This window comes from Diadema antillarum, unplaced genomic scaffold (genome assembly GCF_040938485.1).
Source record: "Diadema antillarum isolate AM-2024a unplaced genomic scaffold, OU_Dant_1.0 seq00001619_RagTag, whole genome shotgun sequence".
Lineage (NCBI taxonomy): Eukaryota > Metazoa > Echinodermata > Echinoidea > Diadematoida > Diadematidae > Diadema > Diadema antillarum.
In genome coordinates, this window is record NW_027272331.1 from 44,310 (window position 1) to 69,118 (window position 24,809).

General features: G+C 39.5%; 1 protein-coding gene across 1 annotated transcript; it reads left to right on the plus strand.

The window, feature by feature from the left end:
- The first annotated feature begins 6,010 nt into the window (after positions 1 to 6,010).
- Positions 6,011 to 23,483, plus strand: LOC139711162 (uncharacterized). Its single transcript, XM_071623078.1, has 3 exons — positions 6,011 to 6,789; positions 16,565 to 16,692; positions 22,506 to 23,483. Exons 1-3 carry the CDS (start codon positions 6,011 to 6,013, stop codon positions 23,456 to 23,458), a joined length of 1,860 nt encoding a protein of 619 aa, XP_071479179.1. The 3' UTR covers positions 23,459 to 23,483.
- The last annotated feature ends 1,326 nt before the right edge of the window (positions 23,484 to 24,809 follow it).

Genomic DNA, 24,809 nt, shown 5'->3' on the forward strand with positions numbered 1-24,809 from the left:
TCGTGTAGTTTGCACCCTTATATATCCGCGAGTTTGCTCTCTAAATGATTTTAGTTTATCATTTCCTTTACGTTCACTTAATAAAATATGCATACATAAAATGTGACAATGGTATGAATAAAATGACAATGTGACAAACAAACAAACAAAGCAAACAAACAGCAAAAGATATCAAGTGAAGGGGTGAGTGGGAAGGCAATTGGCCTTATTTAAAACTAATCCCGGAAAAGTAAATACATTGTATATACAGAGAAAAGCATTGGCACACACACACACACACACACACACACGCACACACACAAACACACACACACTCACACAAACACACACATGCATACACAGACAAAAACATGGACCAGCGCATATTAGCAATACACAAGATGTCATTTTCACAAACACACCCTATCTTGCTAGTCTCTTATAAATTCGTAAAATGATATTGGTAACTTTCAGAAAACCTTTCAAGTAAAATACGTTTTAAAGCTTCCTTAAAACTTTGTACCGTTTTCTTACATTTCACATCAGAGTGGATGGAATTCCAGATTTGAGGGCCTTGAAAAAATATTGACTTTTTTTTCTGTCCCGAGATCGAGTCGCAACGAAAATCTTTAGCGTGTAGTAGGGTTTGATTCCATCATCGCACAGTAAGCATGCAGGGAATGCTGTGACATATTCCATTTCGATTGGTCAATACCAGACGAGCAGTCAAGTATTCTTCGTTAGCTTGTTCGCAGACCCTTTCATCAAAGACTCAACTTTATTTAAAAATGCTCCGATGAATGATTATGAAATTATGGGAGAACATCAAGTTTTATGATGTCTTTAAAAAAACATGTACATAGTAGCACCACGACGGTATGCAATATTCTATTCAATTGTCGATCAACACCATATGGGTCTTTCTTTGAGACTTGTTATGGGCTCAATATTGCACCTTAGCAAGAATGAACCACAAACAGGAAGATATGTCTTTGTAATGGTAATTACGTTTCGACATCCCAACCAATAAGAGATAGGTTAGGTGAATGTTAAAGACACGGGGATACACGAATAGAAATTGCTCCAAAAAAAAAATGAAATAAAACGAACATTATTCTAATAGGCATGCCTGGGCAGTAATCTGATGTTTCTATTGATAGAGAATTCTATTTGAAGATTCATATCAGTTTGCTTTGTCAGAATCATGAGGAAAAGTGATAAAATAAACCGGCTATCCAGGGTACAGTTTAAACACTTTCACATGAAACAGCTCTGATTAATACTTTTGCACAATAATATTTCTGTTCAGAATTGACTTTTGTTTTATATGTTTTTATCTTAAAGTATAGGATTTCATTTGAAGCAAAATATAGCCAAAATTACGTAAACGTCCACAATGAATCTTCAGATTGCTCAGTGAGACGGCGGCATCGAATCCCGATCAGCGAAGGCACAAATGCACCTGTGGAATTGTTTTGTACAGCAATAGAAATCTGACGACTATTTGAATAATTACATCAAGTTGGAACTTCATCTGTTAAACCTCCTAGGTTATGTGTACAATGTGATTGGTTAATACCAGACAAGCAATCGGGTATTCTACTCTTTTTTTTTTTTAGTAGACCCCTTTCATCATGGACTCAACTTAATTTGAAAATATACTCTCGATGAATGATTATAGAATATGAAAGAAATTTAAGTTTCCTGATATCAAAAAATATATGTTCATAATATCAGCACAAGGATATGTAATATTGCATTTTAGTGCCGAGCAACACCATAGGATGGCCTTTGTTTTGAGACTAGTTTGGGGCGTAATATTGCACCGTCAATGACCGTGGCAAGATCGAACCCAAAATGAACCATATAAGAAGCAAAGTTCCACCATTTTCTCAAATCGTGTAGTTTGCACCCATTTTCGCGACTTCGAACCCTTCTAGCTCCCTTATTGAACCTTTTTTTCTTAGTGTGTACAGGAGAAAACATACAACTATTGGACAAGGGGCAGATCGCGCTATCCTTTTTATGGCAAGTAAAAACTTTATGCATGGACAAAGTTTTCTTGCTGCTCTGACGGAAATCACCGGAAGATAAGCGTTCATCGAAAGGATAAAAAGGACATGAAACGCATTTTAATGGATATTAACGGATGCCAAAAATCGGCATTCGTTTCTTATGCGTTCACCTTATCCTACAAAGTGTGACAGTTAGGGGCAAAGTTCTTTATTCCGGAGGTTCGTAACTTTGAAAAAGACATAAGATTCGTTTCCTAGGAATGTTCGTTAATTTTTTTATGCGATTTCTTTTAAGGGGAAATAACCTAGACCAGTCATAAGTAGTTTATCTGATAGAAAAAAGTAAAATCTATACAAGCACAACGTACAGTAAAAAATTGATCAAAATCGGAGGAAAATTAGGGAAGTTATGACATTGTGAAGTTAATGTGAAATAATATTATGCAAATGAGTGAGCTGACGATGTCCTCACCTCACCGTATATTGTGTACAAAAATTGACAAAATGTACATTTTCTGTTATTAGTGTAAAACATAATGTTATTCCTTGCTGCAGCATGACTACCTAAGAAATAATGATTAGTCAGATATCAGGATTTGATGCTTGGGCATATTAACTTATGCTTTTGATTAAAAAAAACACCTGGAAATTTCATGACTGTATAGTAGAGTGATGTGTGGCAAACTGAGGAGATGACATCGAACTCATTATGCATATTCATATTTAGTGTCCCGGTAGTGTTTCTTAAAAAGTACCGAAACTTCACAATTTCATAGCTTCAGTGATTGTGGGCATCCGATTTTGATCAAACTTTCTATCACTGTTGTGCTTGTAAGATTTTGCTCTCTTTTTTTTTAAAGACTTTTACTTATATTTTGTCCCGGATTTTCCCTTTAAATAAAGTTCGGCGCTATTCCGCAGAGGTTCGTAATTCCGAAAGTTGTTTGTACTAATTTTTTTCACCACTTTCCAATCAAAATTAACGAACATTACTATATAAATTTTGATTGATTGACTGAAAGCATAGAACTCCCCTTTATTTCTTTCAACATTTACTTATATACATGCAGTTAAAAAGATGAAACATAACATAATTCACACATAATACACAAATGAATGACAAAGGTCATCATAATTATAACAAAGTGGTAACAAATCAGACTTTTAGAAAAAAGTCAGACTTTAAAAAAACAAAAACAAGAGAAGAGAAGTGGAGTAAAGTGAAAGAAAAAGGTGTCCCGTAAAAGCCTCAAGGGCTTGCAGTGATGGGATCACCTGACAATGAAGAGTTGGATACTAGTAATAAAAAATGCAACGCTATATGTTGGGTGAATTATATAAGTGGTGGATCAAGACTAGTGTGAAACTAGTATTTGGCGAGGAGAAATATTTTGAGTTGTTTTTTGAACGTCCTGTTAAAATGTGAATTTCGAATAGGCCTACTGGGCGTAAAGTATATGTTGTTCGAGGATTCCCTTTTCGGACTTACCGATACGACTCTGATCCTGAGCTATAACAGTTCTATATAGCTCCATGACGAAACCCACTGATCTCGATGTAAACTATACGCTACTGTTATCATAGTGTCAAAGAGACAGTGATCCGTAGACGTCTATAGCATAACCAAGTTAGATGATAGTACAGTGTAGGCCTACTATATAGGCCTATAGTGAGTATCTTATATATCTATCAATTCGGTCTGGGTAGTGACAAGAGCTTTTTTTTTTTTTTTTTTTTAATGGGAATTTCTGATTGGGTTTTTTTCTAATAAAGGATAATTAATGCACTGACAATTAATAGCAAAGCACCTGGCTCATTGTATATCCCACTGAAAGTACTTTTGTTCTTCTCTGGAAGCCTCCCCCCCCCCCCATTTATGGCCGTCATAAGTAACAGTTCTCTGAAGTCGGATTCATCAAGGAGGTGTCTCAACACCTCCCTAGATTCATCTATGCTCGATTCAACATCTAAGGAAACCTTGGAACCGCATCATCAGGGCAAATAGGGGCCTACTGCCCAGAGGGTAATTACCCCCCCCCCCCCCCTCCCCCGGCCCAAATACTGGTTAGTGATAAGGTTAGAGTAAATATTAGGGTTAGGGTTAGGTTTAGGGAAACGTTTTGGGTTAGGATCCCTTTCAGGAATAGGTTCAGGATTAGGATTAGGGTTAGGGTCGGCTGAAGGGCACGAGGGGTAGGGCCTCGGGAGATCGCTCAGAACCTGCGACATATTTCGTCGTTAGGGGGCGTTATTAAGGAGCTTTAGATTAATTTAGAGGAGCAAAAACGCCTAGCTGTGTATGTCTCTAGATCGGAAGTGAAGTTTTTTTTTTTCTTCTTCTTCTTTTCTGGGTTTAATTTAGCCTCCACGATCACTCCGTGTAGAGAGATCAGTGTGGTCAAGACAGGCAGAATAGATCCGATAACTACCCATACTAACTGTTATGAGGACATCCGCCAAGTATTATAGATCTAATTGTATTTCCTTCCTTCCGTCTCAACCCGAGCTAGTCACCTCGTCCCTACTCTAGCGACAGTACAACCACTAATCCGCCGTACCTGGCCCGTGCGCACCTTTGCAGACGTACGCTGGTCACGTCGAACCGAACCGGATTCACAAGCACTCGAGTGCAACCTCTCTACTGATCCTGCAGCAGGCGTCCACCATTCGTGAGAATTGGGACTAACGTTAGGCCTACAAGAATCGCCGGCTGTGGTGTACCGTAGTGCGTAGCAGCACTGAACTATAGGTCTTGGATTCATATTTTACCCACCCTTGAGCAGGAAAGACGATAAAAATGCAGAGGAAAGCAGTGACAAATTGAACAGTCGTTCAGATGCTGTACGTATCATATATTCATAATACTAGTAATATATTGATCCACGTTACACTTGTAACCATAGATAATATTTTTAAAATTTATTACTATAAATTCTAGGCCTAATTACTAAATTTTAGAGAAAGTAATTTATGACTGTAGTACCATAAATGATCTCATGGAAATATCAAATCAGTGACAAAGTCAAGGAATGAACAGGCAACCTCTGCCAATTTTGACTTTGGCATACGCGATGATGATCAAGGAGGTTAATGTTTTGTCGGTGTTGTCTGTTGTCAGTGTTGAGTTGGTTTGTTTGTCATTGGCTGTCTCTCACTCTGTTTGTCTGCTTGCAAAATAATGCAAACACGGATTTGGATGAAATTTTCAGGAAGAGTTGATAATGACATGTCGATGTAGAGCCCAGCCAACACCATTTTCATTTTATTTTCTTTCTTTTTTATTTGTTGTTTTTATTAACATTCTACAAGATAATGTAAGCCCGCAAAGTTAGGTTATTGTTGAGCCACAACTCACAGGTATCTGAGTGTGCATTGCCAACCTCTGACATTAAACATTTCAATATAACTACTATAGTATCGACGTCCTGAACTACTAGTAACGTTAGTATTGTAGTAGAGTTGGTTGCAGTTGCTCACCAGGAAAAAGAATACAATGAGAAGAAAATTTTATTTTGCATTGATCTGTTTTTAATACCAATCTGCACACTAGCTGATTTCATAAAAGATGTTAAGATAGTGCTCAGTTCTTGATGGAATAGCAACCTCTTGTAGCAACAGCCAATCAGGATTCTTGTCATTACCATGACACTTGCCATTGCAGGAAGAATTGCTATCGTTATTTCCCCTGAGAAATGGGACCCCACCACGTTATATAAATGAACTGTATTTATGACAAAAGTTTAAGATATCAGTTCTGACTTTTATTTTTTTCCTACCAATTTTGCAGATTTAACTGATTTTTTGCTCTGGCCATTGTCAGCGAGGTATTGCTCAATTTCTTATGTATTTGTAACCAGTTTTTCACTGAACATTCTGTTTGTTTGTGTTAATACATTCTTTGCTTTATGTTGTGTATGACTGTTTCTTGTTTTCTTTTCTTTTTTTACAGAGGATGAGAAGCAGGAGTGATTAAACAACACATTCATGGTAGATCTTTCGTGACATTAGCTCAAATTATGGAGGTGCTCTTCAAAGGTCACTGGCACAGTCACACCCGCAGCGATCCGGACTTCACAAAGAGGGATAGCGACCTCGCGTCGGCACAGGATGTGGAAGACCTCACTAGGGTGACGATACCCCAAGCAACCCTCTTCATCCTGTGGGTTGTGGCGTGCGTCGTGCTCGGCGTCCGCTTCCTGTACGCGCGTCGAAAACAAGTCACGGTAGTGATCGAGGATGTGGAGTCGTTGTTGCAAGTGGGAGAGGAGAGGCGGAATTTAATGGACGAAGAGGAAAGCGGGAAGGATGAGGAAGTAAGCGAAAGCAAAGCGACCAAGCCTGCAAGGAAGCAGGTATCGGCAGATGACCACCAGCTACACGGCTCGACCGTCAAAGTTGCCAACGGAGACGTCCAGCAGACGACATCGCATGACGAGATCCCGAATGGGAATGCAGCGTTTGAGGAACCGGTGGCAAATGTGACGGATCATCCCCAGGATGGAGACAGTGCGCGGCTGCTGGAGAGCAAAGCCTCCGGCAAGGGGAGGTCGCCCGCAGAGACCGCCCAAAAGAACTTTTCAAAAGTTAAGCCCCCTCCCACTTTCGACTCCTTCCTGCTGTACGCCATGGCACTCGGGGCTATCCTCCTCTACTTCTTTTACTGCGACGTCCTGAAGGGGTTTCCGGCTGCAGAGAGGGCCTACGTCAGGGACCAGTTCCTATTCCTAGTGCTCATCATGTTTCTCGTGGCCATGACCTTCACAGTACGGACCTGTCCTGACAAAATACTCAACAGGTATGATTTCCCCTCAGATTGTGAAATTTCTAAATCACTTCAAGTCCCCTGGACTACCAGTGGTCTTGTGTCCATTGGCAAAGCACTTTATAATCCTCTTTGCCTATTCCTTTGGAGGGGACTTTTCTTTAATACAGGCTGGTGTCACACTGTCCCGATATTGACACAAGATGGTCATACACATTTTGTAAGGAATTTTGAAATTCGTGAGGAGTTTGCTCAAACTTGTACTCCAAAGCAAGCACAATCTTTGGTTTGCAGCCTTTGAAACTCCACCGGTGGTTATATGATGGCTTTAAGATGCCATCACAAATAATCCAATGTTTATACAATCACAGCCAAGTTAGAACATATCTTTTATCGTGTGTCCATCTTTACTCAAAGTCGGGACACTGTGATGCCTGCATTAGCGGGCACATCCAAGAAATCATTATTCAGTTCAGTGGATTTCATTTATATGACCTACATGTATGTGGAAGCTTTATAAACTCATCACTTGTACTCTTCAACCTCAAAACTCCATATAGAAAACATTGTACTTGACATTTTTCACAGTGTGATTTATATAAAGCAAAGAAGGATAAGTCTTGACAAGAAAGACCCTATACTCTGAGAGAATTAAACTGTTCATGGGTTACTGAGTGATATATTTATACGCAATTCTTTGCAATGATATTCCAAATGATGTGATGCTGTGAATGACATTAGCAACCACTGGTAACAAGCACCAAAGCTTGCTGAAGGCCTTGTTTAGCTCTAGCTTGGATTTTATTACCCAGTACTTGGGATAACCTGCGTTTACTGTACATTAAAATGAATCTGTGTGATTTCACAGCCATGCAATGCTCATCTGTGTTTATCACATTTGTCTTCATTCATATATTGTGGTAATATACATTGTACAAAACATCCTTTGTTTTTATGTTTTGTTTGATTCCTTTAATATTTTTATCAGTTGAAGTATTAGATTCAGCCATCTTTATCTCAACTTGATTCTGGGTTTGAATACATTACAGCACTAGTGTCCTTCATTTCCAACAAAAATGCAAAATTTGCATTAAGACATTTGAATAATACACATTTATAATTACATAAAATCTGTAAGAGATGAAAGTTTTACTACACTTGTTTGATTTCCTCACAGTTGTGCAATGTATTCACCCTTTGACTGTCGAATTAACAATCATATGTTTGCTCACTGTACAAGTCACTTTGAAAAAAAACAACAACAAAACAGCATAGCTGACTTTACTTGAATTTTTAAGTCTGTTTTGGATGCAAGTGGATGCTGTATAAAGGACTGCTTGATATGACAGAACTTAACACACACAGTTATTCATCCACCATCCCGGTCTCACCAAACTGATCATTCCATCTTGTAGAGTAAAGTGAATATTTGTTTTCTGCTTCATGGACAAATTTGTTGTATTATGGTTTTCTTTATAATAAGAGCTCTCATACTGAGAGTACTGCTGCTTTTCCTTTTACATTCCTTTTGGTGCAATATGTTGCTTTTTCCTCTGCTTAACTCTTCTAGTTCTTGGCCATGCTTGACATTATAATGATTCATGAAATACATTGTAAGGGCATTTAAACAGATCAAGAGAATAGATCCAAATTCAGCATTTTTGTGTGTGTGTGTGTGTCTTTTTTTAACACATGTAGTACACTGTGTGGGTTATTTCTCTGGTAGGAAGTATACAGTGAGCTTATGAAGAGTGAATTTTAAATAATGCCGATGAAGGAGCATGGCAAGTTGAGCTACAGTCTGTAAGTGTCTGGGTGCTAGAAGGGTTAATTTGGAGGGATTACCGAGTTTACCTTAAAGAGGATTAGGCTTCCCTGTTCCAGTCTTGTAATCTCTGTTGAGAGGTCTTTTTGTTCACTTTTCTTTCCAAGGAAGAATGATACCCCCAAGCACTTTAACAAGAACTAATCTGCTGGATTCTTTCAAAAGCAAGCTGGTAGAAGCAGGGTTTCAGAGGAATTTTACTGTGTGAGCAGGCAGGCATGGCTTCCTGATATTCACAGCAATTTTAACCCATTGAGAACGGACTGATTTTGCTACAATGCGCACTTCCCATAAACATATGCCCGAGTAAACTCAGGACTAGTCTTCAACAGGTTTAATACCCCCGTTGTTGCCGTAGCATCAGATCCATAATTGTTGTGAGTAATTGCGCCATGCTTCAGTGCATATTTCCACTGTTACACAGTTTACACTACAATGTATGTATTGTAAGTACACGTTTTACAATCATACGTATCATGCACAGCTCTGTAGTACTGGTGTGTATTTCTAACCATACATGTACAATCTGTACATGCATGAGCAGCTCTAGCTCACCTACAATGTTGTAGGGGATACATTACTGCTTTGGAACTTCTGTCAATATTATTTCTAAAATCTTTTTAGCCTTTTCAACATTTTTGTTTTAAAACACTGGACATAGCTTGTGTCTGCCATGTATGTAACTGGGGGGGGGGGGGGGGGGGGGGGGGAATGGCACTGTCAAAATATTAAAGAGGATAAAATGATTCAATGGGTTATGCAGTGAGTCAGGTATCAGTGTACATTGCTACAATGTACAAGTTTGTATGCCAGTGCATAAATCAACTCTTGTTTAATAGGCATACTGAAACTGGACAAATTTGCAAATGTTGTGGGATTTTATATCCCCTTATGCTAGTTTTGCAATTTACACTTTGTACCTACAATACATTTTGACCTTCTTTAACTGATGTCATTTATTTTTTCATACATATTATCGATATTGTAAGGAAATGAAAAGAACAAAGGTACACATCTACACACAAGACAGTAGGCTCCCAGAAATTTTAGTTGGGAAAACATGGGAATAAAAAATTGTAAAGCAAGCATCAGCTCTAAAAGTGAATGGTGTGAGTAAAAATATCCAAATATTGTTTTTCCTCCACCCTCTGCATACAAAACCTGTTTGTACACTCTTTGGTGGCTGAGTCTTTGGCTCTCAGTGTAATAGCAGTAATTGTTCTGTCTCAGATTTGTGTGTGTGTGTGTGTGTGTGTGTGTGTGTGTGTGTGTGTGTGTGTACATACAGTATGGGGCTTCAGCTATCTAAAACTCCACTGCAATGAATTATTGTGAACGTCATGGTTTGTGTAATACACTGTACATGATATGGGTTTTTGTTATTTTTTTTCTAATAACATTATAAATGACAATGATCTATAGGGAAATGGGGTGTGGATGAGAAACAAAGTAGATTTAGAAATGACTCAAATGACTGGAGTGGGGGGGGGGGGGGGAGGGGGGATTGTCACAAATTACACCGTGAAAAATTCATGAACAATTTTGCCTTGGCCCAAAAATATGACTGTTCAATGTCTTTTTCTGCCTCCAGACCTAATTAGGTCATGGCCTTTCAAAATTGCCCCTCCTGTCCATTTTCCAGATGATTGCCAGCTTCTGTGAATGAGTATACTGTACCTACTGTGCCAGTTGTGTCAGTTGGATTTAGTATACAAAGTAGCATGACCATAGAATCATATCTGTAGTAGAACATGAACAAGCCAATTGTATCAGTATTTGACATCAACTGTTAAAGGAAAACAAAACAAAACAAAAACAAACAAACATACAGACAGTGCACCCATGGGCGTACATCTACTCGAGCAGGATTCGAACCCACCACCTCCTGATCATCGGTGATCAGGAGGTGGTGGGTTCGAATCCTGCTCGAGTATGTATGCCCATGATTTTTTATCATGGCTACTACGAAAACACTGATCAATTCAGTGCTTACTTACGTCGATGTAGGGCAATTTGTCAATTGGTTGCAATGAAAACATCTTGACGGAAGAATTTCATGAATTTGGACTATGTTTTGTTGAGTATTCTCCCCAACAAGGAGTATTTTTGTCCCTTTTTTCATACATTTTGTGGATGATGATGGGTAGGGGAGGAAATGATGCAAAATGTTCCACATATTATGCAAACGGAATACTTCAATTCCTCTAAAATTGTAGCATTCCAGGCTCTTACAGTTAGAACAGATGTAGACATTTTTCCAACAACAGAAGTCTTCAAATGTTAGATTATGTGGATTTGCAGTTGAAGTATTCTGAAAGCATGTACAATGCATTTGTTCCTCTTTTTGTCATGGTGACTTTGCCGAGCTTGTAAAAGAGATCTCTACAGATCATTTTCAGAAATGTTTTCAGAGACTACCAATTTCATTATGTCATACCTCCTTTAAAATCACATTTCCATGTACAACATGTACGTTGCAAATTATCAGTCATCTGTTTCAGGGAGTTTTGTTGTTGATGATGATGATGATGATCCACAGCATTTGTATGGCGCCATATATCTGTCACAGAAACATTCAAAGGCGCAGACTCCTCCAAGACAGTTAGCAATTAAATGTCTGGTGAAAAATGTGAGTCTTGAGTGAGGCTTTGAAGTGATCCAGTTTGTCAATTTCACGGAGGAAAGATGGGAGGGAGTTCCATAGGCGAGGAGCAATAGAGGAAAACGCCCGGTCTCCGTATCCCTTGAGATGTGTGATGGGCACCTGGAGAGTGAGGCCAGATGAACGAAGGCCAGGGCGAGACTGCCGTCGCTCAATTAGGGAAGACAGGTATCCTGGGGCCAGACCATGAATGGCCTTAAAAGTGAGAAGTAAGATCTTGAAATCAATTCTGTTCTTGATGGGAAGCCAATGCAGCTCAGCCAGGACAGGGGTAATGTGATCATACTTCCTCAGCCCGGTGAGCAAGCGTGCTGCTGCATTCTGTACTGCTTGAAGTCTGTTCAAGGTTGCAGATGGAAGGCCAGCTAGGAGGCTGTTACAAAAATCCAGTCTTGATGTTATGAGTGAATGAATGATGCTTTCTGCTGCTATCCTTGTAAGCAGAGGTCTAATAGCTGCGATGCTACGAAGCTGGAAGTAAGCAGTCTGGCATACCTGCGAAACATGCCTATCCATCCTCATAGACTGGTCAAAGTAGACCCCAAGGTTACGGACGTTATCTGCAGGAGAGACAGACACATCACCGACCTGAAAATCCATGGAGACGATCTTGTTTCTCATTTGTGGAGAAGAAATGATGAGGCATTCAGTCTTGTCGTCATTGAGTTTCATGAAGTTCTTCACCATCCATTGTCGGATATCTGACAGGCATTCAGTCATCCTCGTAGCTGCTGCTGTTTCTTCAGCTGCCACTCTTGGATCGAATGTCACATAAAGTTGAGTGTCATCTGCATAGAAGTGGGGTTCTAAACCATGCTGACGTGCTATGTTCCCAAGGGGGGAAGTGTATAGTGTAAAGAGTAATGGTCCGAGGACTGAACCTTGTGGGATGCCACAGGTCAGGAAGGCCTGCTCTGACAGAGTTCCATTGATGTTCACAGACTGTCTTCGGCAATGGAGATAAGATCTGAACCATTGAAGGGCAGTGGCGCCAACTTTGAAATCCTGCTGCAGCCTGTGAATGAGGACTTTGTGATCAATTGTGTCAAATGCAGCTGACAAATCCAAGAGAAGTACCATGGCTGCTTTCTTGTTGTCAACTGCTCGCAAGATGTCATCAGCTATTTTCAGAAGGGCTGTCTCTACGCTGTGGTGTCTCTTATAAGCAGACTGCATCGGCTCATAGAGTTTGCAGACCTGGAGATGTGACATTAGTCTTTTGGCAACTACTTTCTCGAGGACTTTGGCAAGGAATGGCAAGTTAGATATAGGTCGGTAGCTGCTCATCTTATCCGGATCTAAGGGTGTCTTCTTGAGTACAGGAGTGACATGGGCGAGCTTCAGCTCATCTGGAAACATTCCTTCCTGTAAGGAAGCATTGATTATCCTGGAGATAGGAACGGCCATTAGTTCATAACTCTCTTTCACAATTGAGGTTGGGATTGGATCCAGGGAGCATGACTTGGCAGGAGAGCTGCGGATAACACTCTGTATTTCTGCTGGAGTTGTGGGCGCGAGTGTAGTAAGATGTTCATCACTTGAGGTTGTATCACTGTCTGACTCTGGCTCTACAGTAAGAGACATGTTCGACTGTAGATTGCATCTTATAGACTCAATCTTACCAATAAAGTACCTTGAGAATTTAGAGGCTACACGACCAGGAGAGAAATGATGCCCTAGTGCCACAGCTGATTCTGTCTTTCTGTACAGAAGCTTGTTGATGATGGCATAGAGTGCTTTTTGGTCAGATCCACAATCAACTATTAGTTTATTGTAGTAGGCAGCTTTGGCACACATGAACAACTGCTTGACTCGATTTCTCTGCTCTTTGAAGAGTTGTTTATCAGATGGGGCACGAGTTTGCCTCCATCGGCGTTCAAGCTGTCGCCGCGTGCGTTTTGCAGTAGCGATAACCTCACTGTACCAGGGGACAGCCGGCTGTTCCACAACTACACATGTCTTTTCAGGAGCATGTTTGTCCAACAATTCCCTGAGAACCACATTATACTGATGGACTGAGTCATTCACGGCACCACAGGTGTTAGAGAACAGACCGGAATGTTTCAGGTCAAACCTAAGCTGAGTCGAATCAATAGTCTTCAACTTGCGGTAGGTGATCTTCTTCTTCACAGGCTTGGGTTTCTCGAGTTGGAGGAGACAGTGGACAGAGCTGTGATCTGATATCGAGTCCTGGATACATACTGAATTTATGCCTTCCACATCAATATGGGTGATGATCAGATCTAAAATGTGACCTGACTCGTGAGTAGGCTCATCCACAATCTGCTGCAGATTATGATCTAGGAGAAGTCTCTGGAAAGCTTTAGTGTCATTGGATTGTTTGTTTTCCCAGTGGATGTTAAAGTCACCAAGAATGAACAATTTCCCAGTGAACAAGGAATGTCTATCTAACAAAACTGAGAACTCATGGATGAACTCAGTAAACGTACAACAGTTCTTACGTGATGGTGGTGGACGGTAAACCACAATTACCTTAATCCTTGCAGTACCATGTGACAAATCAGTTTCCATAAACTCAAATGATTTAGGTTGAATGTTGGTTCTTACTGCTTTTGAGCACAGACTTGATTTGTACAAAAGACCTACACCTCCACCCCTGCGATACTTCCGAGGGACATGAAGCAGTCTGTATCCAGAAGGAGTTACTCTCGCTGCGCTCTGGGGCTCGCCTGACTTGAACCAAGTTTCAGTCAATGCTAGAACATCAATATCATGGTCTATCAGATGATCCTTAATTAAATCAGATTTATTGCATGCTGATTGACAGTTAATCAGACCAAGAGTAAAGAGAGCATGCACAACTACAGGAAGAGTTGAACTCTCACTCTCAATAATCTGCTTCTTCTTACCACCACGGCAGCCCCTGTGACCATTGCGCCTCTTGTGTATTCCCAAGGTCTTCAATTTTCCATAAGTAGAAGCAGCTAACATGCGTTGGTTAAAGCTCATACCATTCCATATTGACTTCAGTTCACTTGTGCTGTACTGAATAAGTGGCATTCCTGGGGAGAGTCCACTCTGGCAGAGCTATTGACATTGGTGGTACTAAGAAGAAGCTACACAATGGACACTGCATGTCATCCTATTGTGTGTGATTCCGGTTGGTTGCACAGAAGAAGCACCCAGCTAAAGCCCATGAACTTCAGAACAAGACATGAAGAAGTACATATGGGACAGGCAGGCAAGTAAAAGTGAAATAGGACCACAAGCTGAGAAATTGACTCTACAATTTCTGAGGAGATGAAATTCCATATCAATCAGATAGATGTCCAGTGGTATCCAGGTATCAAACTGGTCAACTAGAAGCACTCACAAACTCACAAATCACAGCAGACAATGCAAAAAGCCAACAAATTGGAGGAGTCAAAAGAGGGGTCGCCAGCAAGGGCGCACACACAGAGTAATCACGCTGTTGTTGGCATTGTTGTTGGTAGCATCGATTGAAAAAAGAAAATGTGTTCCTTGCGGTTAGCCAAAAATGTTGTGTCATTGTTCTGCTTGTTTGGTATCTTCCATAATATTGTAAGCATGAATGTGTGTGGTACTCCCAGGTATGACAAAGAATTCTGCCTACAATTTGTATGGGTGAACATTTAAACAAAAAGTGCCACCATCGTGTGATTAATTTGCTGACTGGTGTATGACACACCTTTCTTTACACTTTAAATGATGACATTGACAGTTAACCATACATGTACAATTATAATTTTTAGTGCTATCCTGGATAATTCAAACAGTGTACTTCTATCAATTAAAGTTATTGTGTACAGGTGACTATTGTCAAGTGATGTTGATACATTTTGCTTGAAAATGTTGTTTTGTTTTTGAAAAAAAAGGCTTCCATGAGAAGCCAAATATGAATGCAGTCTAATGCGTATCAATATAGACATCGCACAGATTCTGTTTTCTGTTCATTGAACAAAAAGAGGAACATAACATTTTGTTGTGAAGTGAATTAGAATGGATCTAGATGGAAAGAAAACAAGCTTGCAATGTTTTTAGATGTCCAGGTGTTGAGGCACATGATACCAATTATTTGTAAACAATCACAGTTTTTCACTAATCATTGGACCTACTCTTGTACAATGTATTTTCTTCAAAACTTGCACCGAGAAGTTGCAAGGTTCTTATGTTACACCAGTGGTCCATGTCAAAACGGGATTTCGTGCAACTAATTTGGGATGGGATGCCATAACCTGTAAGCTACAGTGTAGTTTTTCTAGGAGTAGGATTGTGATCTAATTTCCAGCGAGCAATTTATGTAAAGTATGTTGTATTGTTGTCCCCACCGAACGAGTTCGAGAAGGGGACTATGAAACGGGCTCCGTACGTGTGTGTGTCCGTGTGTCCGTGTGTCCGTGTGTGCGTCCGCATGTGATCAAAATGTTCAATTTGCTACTTCTCTGTCATTTATGAGCCATTTTTGATTCTGTTTGCTTTACATGATAGCACTACATGGGAGCTTGGAAATTTCTACACAGAATTTCAGTTGTGACCTTTGACCTTGACCTTTGACCTATATTGTACATTTTGCTACAAAATGCTACTCCTTCGCCATTTCTAACCCGATTTCGATTCCGTTTGCTTTATGTGATGGCACTAGGTGAGGGCTTCAAAACTTATACACAGAATTTTGACCTTTGACTTCTTTGACCTTGATTTTTGACCTATATTGTACATTGGCTACAAAATGCTACTCCTTCGCCATTTCTAACCCAATTTCGATTCCGTTTGCTTTATGTGATAGCACTAGGTGAGGGCTTCAAAACTTCTACACAGAATTTTGACCTTTGACTTCTTTCACCTTTGACCTTGATTTTTTACCTATATTGTACATTTTGCTACAAAATGCTACTCCTTCGCCATTTCTAACCCGATTTCGATTCCGTTAGCTTTATGTGATGGCACTAGGTGAGGGCTTCAAAACTACTACACAGAATTTTGACCTTAGACTTCTTTGACCTTTGACTTTGATTTTTGACCTATATTGTACATTGGCTACAAAGTACTACTCCTTCGCCATTTCTAACCCGATTTTGATTCCTTTTGCTTTATGTGATGGCACTAGGTGAGGGCTTCAAAACTTCTACACAGAATTTTGACCTTTGACGTCTTTGACCTTTGACCTTGATTTTTTACCTATATTGTACATTTTGCTACAAAATGCTACTTCCGGCGGGGACATATATTACGCACTGCGTAATTTCTACTTTTCCTTGTTATACTATGTTTTTTCTCGCTATCTCCTCAGCTTTAAATCTTCCTCATAGGTAACTTTCTTTTATTTCCTTGAATTTTAGGGACCAAACGGAGGAGTGGAAAGGATGGATGCAAGTGATGTTTGTCTGGTACCATTATTTCAAGGCGGCGGAGACGTACAACCTTGTGCGTGTCTACATTGCCTGCTACGTCTGGATGACGGGTTTCGGTAAGAATCATCAATGAATGCAGCATGGCTACTATAGAAAGCCTACTGTGGGAGAGTTATACCCAATTTAGAAGTCCTTAGATCATATGTCTAGGTTGAATAGTGAGTAGCATGGATATGAGAAAGTCTAGTGTTCAAATCCTCCCATGGTACATGGTTTTTATGCCTCCGCCACGAAGTGGTGCCGGAGGCATTATGTTTTCGGGTTGTCCGTCCGTCCGTCCGTCCTTCTGTCCGTCCGTCCTTCCGTCCGTCCTTCCGTCCGTCCGTAATGAATTTTGTGGACAGGGTAACTATCAAAACCTTTTGAGGTATCCTAATGAAACTTGGCATGTATGTGTATTAGGGGGTGAAGTTGTGCCTATCAACTTTTGGGTGCACATGCTCAAGGTCAAAGGTCAAAAGGTCAAGGTCAAATGCTTAAAATTTCATTATTTCCCCCATATCTATGCAATGCCTGTAGATATTTTCCTGAAACTTAGTGTATACATGTATTACCCAATTAAGATTCTCTGGCGAAAGTTTGGGGCCATGAGGTCAAAAGGTCAAAGGTCAAAAGGTCAAGTAAAATGTTAAAATTTCACTTTTTCTCTGTATCTTGGAAATTGTTCAAGGTATCTTTATGGAACAAAGTTAATATGCATGTACTGACTGGCAGTGGTTAGCTAGGAAATTTAGGGTTCATGGGGTCAAAGTTCAGGGGTCAAAGGTCAAGGGCAATGCTTCAAAATTGTATTTTTTTCCTTTTATGGGCAATTCCATGAGAAATGTTCACTTTGGTGAAAAAATGAAGTTTTCAGTTTCACTTAAGTTCTCAAATATTCTAAGAAAGTAACATATATATTTTCATTTTTCACTAGTCGCATCTTTGTTATTACAAAATTTTGTATTTTTCTCGGTCAATGAAAATACTGTATGATGCGTTGCAATGAAGCAAAAATTTGGCTATTTTTAAAGAGTTTAGTGTTCCTGTCTCTAAAGAAGGCCGGATATGTCCTAGAGGCCTTGTTCAGCTTTTAAACTATAGTCCAGTGTATATATCAACAGAAAATCACAACCAACTTCCTTAGCATTCATCAGTTTATGACCCATTGATCCCCAAAGTTGTGTGATTTCTATAACATTTGAAGCATCATGTCCGTTACGTTTTTTACTATAAGTTTTCATAGCCAAGAGGAAATTAGTGTAAAGTTGCTGCAAATTCATTTTCTATGTTAGGATTGAATCCCCTTGCATGTGTGAAAACCACTTTTCTATACCACTTCTAGTTTTCCTGTAAATGGCGTAACGGACATGACACTTTGCGTAACGGACATGACACCTCATATTAGACAAGTGGCAGAAATAACACTGTGGCCCAGTGAAACAGGGTAGTGATTAGTTTTAATTGCTTGAGGATAGTAGGACATTTCTGTACTTGAGTAAATGATTAAGTCTGCACATCACTCAATAAAACAAAAACAAGCAGACTTTGCTTTCTACCACTGGAAGACAGTTGATTTTAGATGATCTTGCTACCCTGTTACACCGGTTTGATCCATTCCCACCTCTTGTAATCCTGACTGATAAACAGCAGCTGTCATTCTAAGGAGTATTTAGACAATGGAGCTTTCACTGTTGGCCTTCCCTTTAATACTTAAAATGAGCACTTTCTACATATAAGTACATTGTAGACCACATCTAACACATATCTGCCATGGAGTCAACACAACAGCCAGGAACTCCTGCACAAATGGATCCTCGTGCATCCAACGAACATGATCACTGATGATACAACAACAAAGAATCCAAATGTCACCAGCATCAATGTCTTCAATGATGGTGTTGCCTCATAATTTAAAAAAAAAAAGTTTGTGCTGCATCTATACATGTACCTCTCTCATCTCTATGACTCTATTAATCCACACCTTCAGTGGCACGTTAATGAGATATCACTTGCCAAGAGGGCTGAGAATGGAATTGTTTGCTTTATTAAGCGTGTTGACAGTACAGTGTACATGTAGCTCTATCGTCGGAGAAAGTCGGTCTGAATGCTGCCTATCCATTTCATCAATACAACTTAACTAGATGTACCTCTATGCCAAGGGATATACTGGTACATGTATATATGACAGCGCACAGCATCGTACAAAAAGCACAATTTTGAGATGCTATGAGAAGATGTTTATCCACTGAAAGGTACACTGTATAATCATTTACAACCAGTTGGTAGGGAAAGCATCCAGTATTTCAAAAAGTCCTACTCACAAGCTGGTGAGAATAATGTAACCAGTACACCACTCTGGCAAGCCTTAAGAAGTGCCTAAGCAAGCAATAAGTTGATTATATAATTTGTACGAGTTGAATTTGCCGTGAAGAAAACAAGATATACTTTGTTGCCCAGGTGACCACTCTACATGGAAATGGATTATATGTTGTGAAAATTCTCAGAAAAAAAAGGGGCTTGATCATTCACTTCTAGCCAAAAAAAGAAAGCATGTGTTGACAATGATAAAGTACTGGTACTAGCAGTGGAAGTTTTTACAATAGTCTATCCAAGATTGGATAACAGAGGATGATTCTACTCCAAGGATGACATTAATGCCAAATGAAAGAACTTTGCAGGAATGAAATTTACATACCTGGTACCTTATTTATTTCAGATGATAACACTAATTTGATAATGGTACCAAACAGTTTTGTGGTCCTGTTTCATTGCATAAAAGTTGATGCAATCCTGAGTGCATTTTAATGATGTTGTATTCAAACTATTTATTTCATACGGATCTGGTTCGTTCTGTTTTCTTTGCCTATCAGCAGATATGGAGACATGGTTTTCTGTGTTGTACATGTATGCCATCGTGGTACTCTGGGCATTGTACTCCATGTGCTTTAGAGTAGCTGTTAGATCACTGAAACCTGCAATAAAAGGACTTTTTGATGTTTTTTTCAAGAGCACAATGTAGTTAGCAGTGTGCAGTTATTTTAATCTTTTTATTTTGAAACAAAGAAGTGAAAATATGGTTCACCTTACAAGGGTGTCATGTCCGTTACGCTAGTGTATAATACTTAGTATCAAATATTAGGCCACTAAGAAAAAAATAACCATAGTATAAGATAGTAATATGTCCTATTTTGCTATGGTGGGTGGTAGTAACTGGAAATTTGTCACTAATTGTAGCTAGCTGGTGCAGGAGCGAATTTGTTTTATATTTCTTTGTTTTGTAAATATATACAAAGACTAACCCCCCTAAAATGATATAAATACAAGAAATATTACATGATTGCAGTTATGATGTGTGTCCCTATGTTCTAACCTTACTATGCCAACAATTGAATATCTGCTATACCTTGTAATAAAAAAATTCTCTTAGCTTACAAAAAGTGGACAAAACTGTCATGTCCGTTACACTCGAAGTGTCATGTCCGTTACGCAATATTTTAAACTATTAAAAAAGAATGAACAGTAAAACTACTCTAAATTAGGACTTTATGAGTAAAGCATGATCTAAAGGTTTAATCAAGACCAAAACCAGCTGCATCTTATCCAAAAATTCACAGGAATTTTCATAATGGTAAGTAGATCAAAATGCCTTGTCCATTTAGTGTCATGTCCGTTACGCTCGCTAAAAATGCAATTTCTCAACAACCACTTGATAAATTTCCATGAAATTTTCTGTGTACATTACATATACTTAAATGTGTCTGATAAACTCAATTAGAATCTTTTGGAGACTCCTAATTTCACTGTGTGATGGTTTGAATCACAAAAAAGTTGTCTGAATGTCATGTCCGTTACGCTGGAATTGACCTTATATGCAATGCCAGCAGGATTATTTTTTTTTTTAAACTTGATGTATGCATGTATAACCCACTGGAGATTCTCTTGGATTTTTTTTTTTTTTGCCAAGAAGGTCAAAGGTCAAAAGGTCAAAGATCAAGTGAAAGTGCTGAACTTACTTCTTTCTACATATCTCGGAAGTGGCTCAAGTTATCTTTAAACATATTCATGTATGTTCTGCCTGACAGTGATTCTCTTATGAATCAAAGGCCAGATGAAAATGATAACAATTTACTGTTTAGTGTGTAAACGTATGAAAGGGTCAAAGTCAAAGTAAAAAGTTCTTAAATCCCCAAATACATGCTCTCCTATTCATCCAATTAAACATAGGTCAAGGAAGGTGAACATTCGATACATTTGTGACAAACATGTCATTTTGATATTTTGCCAATTTTGTGAAAATGTAATCACACATTGTCCACATGTACTATAGACCTATTAGGAGAATCATGCATTATGGCGGAGGCATACCAGTCGCCATAGCGACATTTCTAGTTGAATACTGTAAAAGTGGATATTTTTGCGCGACTAATTTTTCGCGCTCGGCCGGGTAAGTAGAGTTTCGCTTGTTTTTAATTCCATGGAATCAAGACATCATGTACAGGAACATATAATGGCAAGCAAAAATATTTGCGTGCTTTTATTTTCGCGCTAGTCTCTGGTTGCACGAAATGCGCGAAAATTTCAAACCCGCGAAAAGTTCCACTTTTACAGTAGGATGCTCTATCTGCAAGTCTCAAGTTCACATGTGTCTAGATACAAGTACAGTGTACATGCAGGTCTAGTGGATTGCAAACTGCACACTCAATGAGAAGGTTAAGGGTTCAATCAAGCCTTGCCACGGCACTTGTTTTCTAAATAGGTAGGACACTTTTTTTGTGTGTGCTCAGGTGTATACATTAAATATAGATAGGTGCCTAGTAGTAGTAGTAGTAGTATAAAATCCTCTGGACATTGATATGGACTATTGCAGTGTGTGTGCAACCTGTCTGGAACACTCGCTGGAGGTGGGGTCAATGACCTGTTAGTGTTCGTTTTATATACCAGGGATGATGTTTGTTATTCCGAAGGTTTGTTACACCAGAAATGAAATAAGGTCTGTTATGCGAAAGGTTTGTTAATTTGAAAATGTAAAAGGTTTGTTATTCCAAAGGTTTGTTAATCAAAAAATGAAATAAAGGTAGTAGTTCAGAAGGTGTGTTAGTGTGCACTTTTTTTCTTTTTTGGAACAATGGACCAAATTTCACTTTCGGAGCAATGAACTGTAACCAATACCACTGACAAGGATATTGATAAGTTGTAAAACGCTTTGAGCACCATGACATGGCAAGAGGGAGGCTACATTAAAAAAAGAATTAAACGTTGTTTTGACTGCCACTTTCACCAATTGCCATGCTTAATTAACTTTAATTGATAGAAGTTCTTTAGGTTCAGTTCTACTGGTATGTGTACCACTACCAGTATACAAGTATGTACCTTTGGTATCTTTGACTTAAAGGTGCTGTTCCACAGTGGCATCCACAATACTTGTATAATTGTCAGATGATGAAAAGACATATGGTTAATGGAATAGGTGTATTTTGCAATTAAAGGGATGGTATAGTTTTTGTTGAAATGCATATTCAGGTTTAACTTTTTGCTGGATAATTAGAAACCACATGTACAGTATTATGAAATATTAAAGAGCACACAATTCTGAGAGGAATTCAAAATTCATTTGATGAGAATTGGTTTTGAAATGGCAGATATAAAAGCAAAACAAAGTGGTCCTAATAAAAGATGGTCCCACATTTTATTAAGACCTCTTTTCTTATATCTGAGTTATTTCAAAACAAATTTTCATCTCCCATTAGGTTAAAACCTGAATCCGCATATAAACTTAAATTATACCACGCCTTTAACTTGTACGTATGGATATTCTGTATTGTTTAAAGCTGCTAAAGAAGAATCTTCATTGCATTATATTCTTGTTTATATATTCTACGCATCCCAGGAAACTTCTCCTTTTTCTGGATAAGGAAAGACTACAGCCTGTGGCGCATGATAAAGATGCTCTTCCGCCTTAACTTTCTTGTCATCCTGGTTCTGATGACAACCAACAACAGCTACATGCTGTACTACATCTGTGCAATGCACACCTACTGGTTCTTCTCCGTCTACCTTTTCATGTTCATCCTGCGCTCTTGGAACGAGCGTCCGCTCTTCATGGCCGCCAAGTTTGTGGCCTATTTTGTGTGCAACGCCCTCATCTTTGACACGCCCCTCGTCCAGTACGCCTTCCGACCGCTCTGGTTCGTGCTCGGCTACCAGGGCTCCATGCACGAGTGGCAGTTTCGAGCCGGTCTTGACCACTACGCCTGCTTTGTTGGGATGGTGTGCGCGTACAATTATCCCCACTTTGAGCATTGGATGAACTACCTGGACAAGCGCCACGTCGACCGGCGCGACATGCTCTTCGCCATCATCATCAAGGCCTTCATCGTCGGACTCATACTCGTGCTTGCCGTCATCTGGTACCGCGAGTTCATGCTCCGCGAGAAGTACGACTACAACCGCCTCCACCCCTACACGTCGTGGTTCCCGATCGTCGGCTACCTCATGCTGCGCAACCTGACGCCGTGGCTGCGCACCCGCTACCTGGCGTTCTTCACCTTCCTCGGCAAGATCACCCTGGAGACGTACATCTCCCAGCTGCACATCTTTCTCCAGGGCAACGCCACCGAGCTCATCGCCTACATCCCAGGGTACCCTCTCCTGAACTTCTCCCTGGCGACGGCCATCTACCTCTTCATCTCCTACTGGCTCTTTGAGATCACCACTGTCTTCTCCACATTCCTGCTTCCCCAGTCGATGCGTCGGGTCGGGATCAATCTAGTGGTAGGCTTTATAGTGTGCAGTCTGGCAGCCTGCGTTGCTTTCCTTCTGAAAGAAGCTTCAGTGTACTGAATGCAGGCTCTCTCCAGCTCCTCAACGGAGCGAGAAAAGTTTAATATTTATTATCTTCATTTTCGTATGCATTTAAATGTGTATATTAGCTCTGTGGCTCTTGAAGCACAAAGTGATAGAAATAGAGTTGGCTGTATTGCAGTTGTAAACTGTCAAATCAGGGCCTGTTTCATAAAAATTGTTATCGATAACAAGTTGTTACAAGCTACTGAAATCCTTGCATCTGATTGGCTAAGAGCAAATTTGTCGTAGAAATGCGGCAGTTGTTACTGATAACAAGTTTTATGAAACGAAACCCAGTAAGTGTCTTTTGAATATGTTTGTTATCATATGGAAGCAAATTTATTCACAAATGAAAGAAACCTTGCCAACTCAAAGGTTGTGTTTCATGTGATGACGTGTGAGTTGATATGATATGTGTGAGTGAGTCAATATGATATTAAAGTGGTGATTTATCAAGTGTGTTTGTGGACTCGGGCAAATGCAAAGAAATTAGTCAAATACAACTGTAATCTAGGGAGTTTGATGAAAATCAGATAATCTGTACCAAGGTCTTTAATTCTTCGGTTCATTTCATGTGCCACTCTGGTTCAAGATTAAAGGTTGCAATCTTGGTGCCACAGTGGAAGAATACTGTATTAAAGGAAAATATGAAAGAAATTCACAATTTTTTTTTCTAGGACATGGGAAGAGCATTTATGACCCAACTTCTCCAATAGACATGGAAAATCAGGTTTGCCATATTGTATCATAGTAATGGGTCCAGGAAAATCATGCTCTTTACAGGAATAGGCTGAATTTCCTACACTATGTTACACTTTCGTAATACCATACTGCTAAATGTGACATCACAAATAAACTTTCCATCTATGAAATTAGATAGGACAGTGCAATAGACCAAAACATTGTCAACTCATAACTTACGAATTCATGTATTTTCTAATATTCTCAATTTTCATGGAATGTAAGGCCTATTGATCGTTCGGCATTCTTTTATTTTACAATGTTCAGGGAAGATGCAGTATTCCCCAGAAATAATGTTGGGAATCCGAAACAATATTTCCCATTGCCCATATGATTATATTAAGTGCTTCTATGATGAATCAAAATCTCCATTGGGTCTGTGATCTCTGTGAGAAGACCAGTGTAACAAAATATCTGTGTCCTACAATGACAACTCATGAGCCCCCATGGTGTTAGGCTCAACTCTTTCACATTGCCAGACAACAGAGAGTCTTGTCTGTGGTGAAGTGAAAATGAAATGCAACAGATTTGCAAATGAAATCATACAAAATGTGTTGATGTCAAACATTTCAAATTATGGGATCAAGACTCTGTTGCATAAAGGTTG

What these genes read in the sequence shown, in the direction of transcription:
- LOC139711162 (XM_071623078.1), top strand. Translation starts at nt 6,011, where the DNA reads ATGGAGGTGCTCTTCAAAGGTCACTGGCACAGTCACACCCGCAGCGAT. An exon ending in CCTGACAAAATACTCAACAG is followed by an intron (nt 6,790 to 16,564) that starts GTATGATTTCCC and finishes CTTGAATTTTAG; the next exon opens with GGACCAAACGGAGGAGTGGA. An exon ending in CGTCTGGATGACGGGTTTCG is followed by an intron (nt 16,693 to 22,505) that starts GTAAGAATCATC and finishes TACGCATCCCAG; the next exon opens with GAAACTTCTCCTTTTTCTGG.